The sequence below is a fragment of the Lacerta agilis genome, chromosome 4 (genome assembly GCF_009819535.1).
Source record: "Lacerta agilis isolate rLacAgi1 chromosome 4, rLacAgi1.pri, whole genome shotgun sequence".
In the NCBI taxonomy this organism is placed as follows: domain Eukaryota; kingdom Metazoa; phylum Chordata; class Lepidosauria; order Squamata; family Lacertidae; genus Lacerta; species Lacerta agilis.
The window spans coordinates 91,937,932-91,946,734 of NC_046315.1; the positions used below are offsets into that span (position 1 = coordinate 91,937,932).

The following is an 8,803-nucleotide window of genomic DNA, read 5'->3' on the forward strand; positions in this document are numbered from 1 at the left end:
TGCGCAAAATCGATTTCCGGCGCCACAGACATGCGCAGACGTGATTTCCAGCATCGCGCTGCGCATGTCCAGCCCACGGACGCTCTCCGTGGGCTTGATCCAGCCCACGGCCGGATAACCTTGCCGGCACCTGACTTAGAGGGTACCAGGTTGATGAAGGTTGGGTTATAATCTCCTCCTTCAGGATCCTCACCACAACTTGGTGACCTATGCCTCATTTTTCAACATTGTTTGCAGACAACAGCAGGCAATGTGTGAGGAAACAGGGGAAGGGTAACTTTAGAAGAGAAGTTGTCCTGAACGTAGGAGTGACACATTAACCAACAGAAGAATAAGACGAGGGATGTATATTCTTCCTTAAGTTTCCTGATTTATTATACATCATATCACAACTCGCCCAAAGTCCGTATGAGTCAGCGTTAGAACAAGGAAACTAATCCATAATTTCTGGGACTTTGCCCGAAGTTGACCTGTAATGGATTATGAAGAAGCTATTCTGTTCTTAGAACATATAGTTCCCATGTGTTTGCTCAATGTCAATGTGCTAATGAGAGCATTTATTTGCATAATGTGCTATTACGATGGTTCTACAAAGCTTACGTTTAATAACTTCCCCCAAACAGATAATGATGATTCAGCCCATTCACTTATATCACATACTTAAATCATACTGAATCAAAGTGCTCTCGTGAGACCAAGTGACTCAGGGCGCACTCATTTCTGATCAGTTTGTGACTCAGTATATTATGTCTGCTTTGATGCGGCTCAACATATGCAAACTGAGGTGTGATAATCTACTTGACTTTGCAACTGCATGTAGGCATTAAATCTAAAATTGCTCTCCATGTGAGTATGGCTGCTTCAGGAAGCCACTGTCCTTTTATAGGTTTGCAGTGTCATAGCTGAAGTTGTCTGAACCATGTGGGAGTCCACATAACAATGAAACTTAACTTGCCATGCGCTTTCCTCGTTTCCACACTTCAGATAAGGCCCAATTTGGCATCACCTTTGTGTTTTCATCTGGGTGGCAAGTGTATAATGAAGTGAAACATCATTGATTTGGTATCTGAAGAAGTGTGCATGCACACGAAAGCTCATACCAGCAACTAACTCAGTTGGTCTCTAAGGTGCTACTAGAAAGAATTTTCGATTTTGTTTTGACTATGGCAGACCAACACGGCTACCCACCTGTAACTGAATCATTGATTGCTGTTGCCCTGAAAAAGAAAATTTACACCTAGGTGCGGTTTTATTATTTATTTATTCATTCATTCATTCATTCATTTGTTGTATTTCTGAATTTCCCTCCCTCCCTCCCAAGGAAGTTCAGGGTGATGTAGACTAAAATAAGGTAAAGGACCCCCTGGACGGTTAAGTCCAGTCAAAGGCGACTATGGGGTTGCGGCGCTCACCTCGCTTTCAGGACGAGGGAGCCACCGTTTGTCCACAGGCAGCTTTCTGGGTCATCAATAGATGCCAAGTTTGAGGAACTTGATGAAATCCCTGCACTGAGCAGGATATGCTGAGCTTCTTGTACCAGAACTTGATTGTAACCTGGAAGCATTCTGAAATTGAAATAACAATTGTACTTTAAACTCATCCAGGTGGCTTCCGTGGTCTCTTGGGAATTCTGCTATCCAGTCACACATCTTTTCCACAGTGTAGCAGCTATGGGTGCCCTATGGTCATGTAAAACTAGGACATGAAATGTTACAATTTGCAAGCTTGAAACGGCCACACTATTCAAATTCTAGGAAAGGGAATATTGTGATCTTGCTTGGAATACAGTTCATTTCTCCACCCCTTCAATTCTGGGGTAATAGGCAGATGTGGGTAAATGCCTGGACTGCATGTCTTGCTTTTTAAGGAGAAAGGGAAAATAAGAAAAATAAGTGTTTTTGACATGGAAAGGGGAAAAAAAGAATAGGCATGTGCAAATGATAAATTGGTCGTAAAATAATGTTTTGTGAATAAATAAATAAATAGAAATGAAAACCTTCTTAAACGACAATGGAAATGGTTCGGCATCTCCCAGGCCACCAGCGTAACATGGGAAGGGGCCGGAGACCTTTCCCGGGAGCACCCCACCCATCAACAAAGGAGAATCAGCAGCTGTTCCCACTCTTTGTCCCACTCCATACACAGAATGCCAAATCCCTGTTTGCACGTTCCCTCGGAGGTTATGTCAATTTACAGCGATGTTTTCACATTAAATTAAAACACTTTTATTGTCCAAGTAATGTGTATTTTGGGCACAACCCCAAATGCAGTTAGTCACCTGCATAACTACTGGCTCAGTACTCTCGCGCCCCCCCCCCCTCACCAAGTGGATGGGAGCATAAATGGCATGAAAGATTTGCCTTTCGGATTTAATTTGGTAGTCGAGGTGGCCACGCACTTTAATTAGACTTTGTTGGGATTCCAGGTCATGCTCCAAGTATTATCACCCCCCCCTCCCGCCCTTTTGCTGTATCAGGTTATGGGTGTGGTGAACAATCATTTAACAACAGTAATTAATGGGGAGTTCAGCATGTGGGCATGTTCGAGGGTTGTTTGGGGAAAATGTTAAATATTTGTATTAAAAATAGCTGTTGAAAAATGACTAAGGTCTCCTTTGGGTTTGAGTCAAACCTGCAAATTATAGTTTATTATAGCTTACCCTCCGGCTGCCAACTATAACTATCTTTACCTAATCTTCAACATTATCTGCTCAAAATGCATTGAAAAGTGGAGCTGAAGCTATCAATTGTTTTGGGGTGCAGTGTACTGGTGATTCAAGGAACCGGGGAATGCTAATTTTCATTTGGATCCAGCAAAACCATCCAAGTGGGTGGGTGGGAGCTAATTGTAAACTCAGCTAGTCCAATTTCCCAAAGGAGTTGTGTGGTGTTCTAAGCTTTCTGTTAATATAGCCCTGTGAGTTTTTACGTCTCCCTGACCTGGTGTGGGAGACCCATGGAAGAGGTGGCAGATATTCCACTAACAGTAGCTACAAAGGTGGGTCTTGAGTCTACACCGTAGCAGTGAATAGAGCAGGGCGGATCCTTAAGTGGCTGACCCTCTGTGGGTTGGAGCAGGTCTGCCTGCCTGTCAGCCTCCTGAAATCGTATGACGCCAGGTTGATTGGTGACCCTTGGGAAATGATGGGCCTTGCGTGTGGTGGTGAATTTTAACAGCAATGAATGCTGGTCGTGTTGTAGAGGAACAATCAGGAGCACACTCTAAGCCATGGGCTTGCATTCAGTGGTGCTTAAATTCGGGGAGTGGGGTTGGGGTGGGACGGTGTAGGAGGAGAAATTAAATGCAGTTCATATTTAAAGGAGAACCAACCCAATTTGCGCTTTCTAAAACAGCACAAGAAATGAAAAACATTCTCCTAATATTATTTTTTCGGTGCAATTCTCCAGACAGGCAAGGGGTACGAAAAATGCATATAATAGAGCAAAGTATGCACAGAAATGCATATACAGTAGTACCTCTGGTTACGAACGGGATCCGTTCCGGAGCCCCGTTCGTAACCCGTGACGTGCGTAACCTGAAGCGCCGCGGCTGCACATGTGTGCGATGCGATTCGGCGCTTCTGTGCATGCGCGTGGCGTCATTTGATGCATCTGCGCATGTGCAAACCACCGAACCTGGAAGTAACGTGTTCCGTTATTTCTGGGTTCGGCGCGTTCGTAACCTGTGTTGTACGCATCCTGAAGTATTTGTAACAGGACTGTATCAGTGAAAATAGCATACAAAAATGTGTTTTATTAGCGGAAATTGCTCTGTAAAAATGTGTTTGTTTGTTAGGCAAAATTCAGAGAAAATTACACTAAAACACTGATGGAGACTTTAGAAAATAATTGCAAGCTGATGTGGAAATGTGGAGAACTGAAGATTGGAGGAAACAAAATGAACAGGTTCCGCCCAACACTAGCTGTGGGGTAAACTCCTAATGCGAGAACATGTAAACATATAGGCCACAATCCAGCACAGATGCAAGCGCTCTGAATCCCATGTGTTGGAAACAAAAGCTCTGTTTTGGATTGTGGCCATGAAATTGGGGGAGTGGGGGTAGAGAGAGAACAAAAGGTGAGGAGGAGCTGTTGGTGCTCAAAAGTAGTAATTTATTATTGCATGGAAACTCTTCTTCAGGGGCAAAAGGTCGTGCACATATTCTTAGTGCAGTACGCCAGCTAAAACAGCTCACTCGGAGAATGTCCTTTCAAAAGGATTTCTATTGAAAAGCATTGGGCAATTTATTTGTAATAATAAATTACTAGCGCTCAGCACTCGCTTGAGATTCTGCCTCTCCTTTTGTTCTCTTGGTTTCTGATGCCACCCCTCCCTTTTTCCACCATGAAAACAAAACAAGACTTGCCAGACAAGATGAATCCTCTTCCCCCAAATGTTGAGCTTGCTCAAGAGTCGGGCCTTTATGCTTAAATTGGAAGAATCTGACTGCCCATCATTAGAAACAGGATGCAAGGAGAAAGATGGACTGATCTAGATGGACTCTTTTTTATGTTCTTAAGATACAAACTATGTAGATTATAGCAGTCTTCTCAAACCTGGTGCTCTTCAGATGTCTCCAGCTCCCATCATCTCTGAACATTGTCTAGGGCTGATGGTAGTTTGAGTCCAACAATACCTGAAGACCACCAGGCTGGATTAGATGGAAGGATGGTACATTATTATTATTATTATTATTATTATTATTATTATTATTATTATTATTATTATTATTATTAGTTTGTACCCCGCCCATCTGGCTGGGTCCCCCCAGCCACTCTGGGCGGCTTCCAACAAATATTAAATACATTAAAATGTCACAGATTATAAACTTCCCTAAACATGGGGAGAACATGTGCTCAGTAAGAAACAACACTCTACTACTGCCTTCCAATGTTGTGTGTCAATTTAAGAAAAGCACTGGGTTGATTGACAAGCAAGAGGAACAGTGGTGACTTTCTTATTTTCCTTCCATGTATTGGCGAATGAAGGGAGAACAGGGCATGATCAGATGTTTCCCTAGCTTCATAACAGATTAGTGGATCCTTAACATTTTCATTCCTACCTTAAGAACAAGTGGATGGGCAATTGGCATTTAAATAAATTAAGACTACTCTTTGGGAGTAGAAAAGGCTAAGGAGTAAACCCTACACAAATCTAGAGTGGTGCCTTGCATTCCTTCTTCCAGCAACTCCTGTAGCCAAGCTGGTGCTAAACACATTGCTTTCCTTTCCTTTGGACCACATCAGTGAGGTCAAAGAAGGGGTCTTATCATCTGGGCGGCCCAAGACCTCCAGACACACTGCCCAGGTTTGCACACCAAGGAGTTCACTTGCTGCTAACACAGCAGTTTGACTTCACCCCTTCACTCCATTGTCTCTCGAGGCAAATGGATGTCAACAATAATTCCCAGTGAATTGTGTTGATGCACTCATGTCCAGCTTGCAGGCTTTGCACAGGTCACTCTGAGAACAGGATGCTGGACTAGGTGGACCATTGGCCTCATCCAGCAGGTTCTCGTTATTTTCTTAATTAGTTTAAACATCTCAGGTGACCTGTTTTCTGCATTTCCTTATAGACCTATGTCACTTCCTCTGTAGTTGCCAGATTTCTGGATATGGACTGTCTTCCAAGTCAGAGGAGATATATTGGTGTGTTGGTATGGGATTGCTAGCCAGCTGTTTGTGGTGAGAGTATGTCATACTGCATTTCAATGCATGCTGTCTTTAGCAATTGCCAGGCCATCTGTCTCTCGGTTCATGCCCATATACCAGCTGCCAAATTCCTGGGGCCCAATAACATGACCATCAAGATATGAATAAAAATATTTCAACTGCCTGTTAGCATTTGGCATTTAACTTGAGGGTGGGATACACAGCGATGCCACAGCCTTCACTGTTGTTGCTGTTAACATGTGAATATTTCAATCTAGCGTAACACTACTAAACCAGGTGAAACAACTGTTCTTCCATTACTTCAATTGGGCAGTGCCAAGGATAGAAATCCTCTTGGCTACAGTAATCTGGTAGCTCTGAAGAAATGTGGATTATAAAGTTGTTGCCAGCCCAGCTTCTTTTGGGTTTAAGCCAGAGGGTCATAGAATCATAGAACTGTAGCGTTGGAAGGGACCCTGAGGGTCATCTACAGTAGCCCAACCCCCTGCAATGCAGGAATCTCAACTAAATGCCCGTCCAACCTCTGCTTAAAAACTTCCAATGAAGGAGAGTCCACAACTCTTACTGTCAGAAAGTTCTTCCTGATGTTTAATCGGAATCTACTTTCTTGTAACTTGAAGCCATTCGTTTGGGTCTCTAGAGCAGGAGAAACAATCTCTCACCATCTTCAATGTTACAGGTAGGTAGCTGTGTTGGTCTGCCATAGTCAAAACAAAAAATCACACTGTGGACTCATGTTAAGTTAGTTGTCCACCAAGACCCCTAAATCCTTTTCACATGTACTACTAGCTAGCCAGGTGAAAGGGGGAGGGGCGTTATTTGAGGGTGGGGCTTGTTGGATTGTTGTTGTTTTTATGTTGATTATGCATTTTGTGGTTTTTGTATTTTGACGCCCTGAGGCCTTGCAGGTATAGGGTGGTATATAAATTCAATTGATCATCATCATCATCAAGGAGCAATGATAGGTCAGACCAGTACCCAAGCTTAAAACAAAAGCCTTTGTTAGGGGCCAGGGGTAAAATGTGGCCAATTGCTGTATAGCAGGCATGGCTTGGACTACAACTCCCAGCATCCCTTGCCATTGGCTTTGCTGCCTGGGGCTGATGGGAGTTGGAGTCCAATGACATCCGGCGGACATCAAGTTCCCCATCCTTGGTGTAAACAGTCTTCCTTGCTGGAATGACCAGTTGCCTTTGGCCTGAGTTATGTAGTAGTGACAACTGACACCGTCACCACCCGGAAATCCCAGTTCAAGACCATTGCAGGCTTGAATCCTGACAGTTTAGAGACTTGATGATATCCGTTCTCGCAGGGTTTGGCAGGTAAGTGATTTTGCAATGTTACATGAGCACCAAGTCTCTCTTTCTCTCTGATCTGTCTTTCCTAGACTAAGCTTGCCAAGGTTTCTGAACCCAGTATGACAATGCCTTTCCCCCTTGTCTCCCCTAGGAGAGAAACCGTACAAGTGTACCTGGGAGGGCTGCACCTGGAAGTTTGCCCGTTCAGACGAACTGACGAGGCACTACCGCAAACACACGGGAGTGAAGCCCTTCAAGTGCGCAGACTGTGATAGAAGCTTTTCTCGTTCGGATCACTTGGCGTTGCACCGCCGAAGGCACATGCTTGTCTGAAAAAGGCTACATTGTCCCCTCTCCCCACCAAAAAAAAAAGAAGGAAGTACCGAGAGCTGGTTCTCTTTTAACTACAGCGAATTCAGCAGGGCTGAATCCCGTTTCGATGGCGTTAGCACAAAAGGGGGCGTTCCACGTTGTCCCATTTACACAAAGAAGTAGGAAATATAGTGCCACTGTTCTGTCTCCCATCTGAAGTCGGCTTTCCAGCATGGGGCAATGTTATCACCTTCAGCTGGGAGATGATAGCCTGAATGCGACAAGAGTGGGCATTATTTTCTAACCCATGTCCTTTTAAAAGTATTTATGGCTTGTACCTTTTCTCACACGTTTTCCCCCCATCCTGAAGAATTACTGCTATTACAAAGACCGGATATCATAAACATTTGGAACGAACAAGCCACCTGTTTCTCTTCACCTGTTTCTCCTCTCCTGCCGCCGCCGCCGCCTTTTTTTAAAGATTACTATCGAAACACGGCGGAATATCACCACGCCTGATTGTTGAGTGATCAACAATCCAGAAAGCCAGCTCTAGCGAATGGAAGGAGGAGGGATACAAACGAATCTCCTTGAAGCGAAAGGATTCCTCAGCACATTTATGCAATAAAGATGGCGGTGTTTTTACATATTTACCCCTCTGTCATCATGCCAGACTCTAGAAGCCACTAATATTTTTTTTTAATCCTTATTTAAAGTAAATCTCTGTTTTCGTTGGGATCTATAAAACAGGCACCAGTAACATTTCAATGTGAAATAACCCTCTGTTTGCTTAATTTATAACAGGAAGAGACCATTAAAATGTAACATCCTGGCTGCACGGTAGAAAAAAAAAAAAAGTTCGAACCTCCATCCCTAAACCAACACATTAACCCCCTGCATATTTACTTGAAAGTGAGTAATGTTCAAACGTACTTGTACACTGCTTCATCTCTCATTTCTTCCCTAATCAGCAGGTGTTGACTCCTTAACTGAATGTGTGAAATGATTCCATTGCACAGCATTGCGGGATGGGGCGGGATGAAACCTTCGGATCGGTACTGTTTGATTTGCAATGCTCATTCACACATGCAGGTCCATCGAGTCGATTCTACAGCCACCATGCTGAATGTACACGTGTGAAACAGCCCTCCGACCTGCTTGAGGAAATTTACTTTCAGTGTAAATGTGCTTAAGAGCTTCAACCTCTAAGAATAGCTGTTTCCGAAAGGGAATTGAATGTGTCAACATCAAGGGCAGGAGTAGTCAGAAAGAAGCTACTTTTAAGTTGATTTTGTGAGGTCGCCCTAACACTTGCCGTTTCCTAAACATAGAACCTCAATCCAGAAAACGTCGCTGTGAACAAGTCTTACTAAAAGCAACGGCTAGTCAGGGTAAGTCTTCTGTTGGTTTCGGCAAAACTTAGTCATGACTAAGTATTGCTGGGTTGAGGCAGAGTGGGCAGGCATTCCAAAAATGTCTGGAGAATGACTATCTGGAGCCAAATATCTGCTCCGTGTATGT

General features: G+C 43.7%; 1 protein-coding gene across 3 annotated transcripts in view; it reads left to right on the plus strand.

The window, feature by feature from the left end:
* The window catches only part of KLF12 (Kruppel like factor 12), a 236,330-nt gene extending 228,985 nt beyond the window's left edge, over positions 1-7,345 (plus strand). For all 3 annotated transcript variants that reach the window (XM_033147970.1, XM_033147972.1, XM_033147971.1), the window contains one exon: positions 7,122-7,345. In XM_033147970.1, the coding sequence (XP_033003861.1) occupies positions 7,122-7,303 (182 nt within the window). In that variant the 3' untranslated portion in view covers positions 7,304-7,345. The remainder of the gene's footprint in view (positions 1-7,121) is intronic.
* Positions 7,346-8,803: the final 1,458 nt, after the last annotated feature.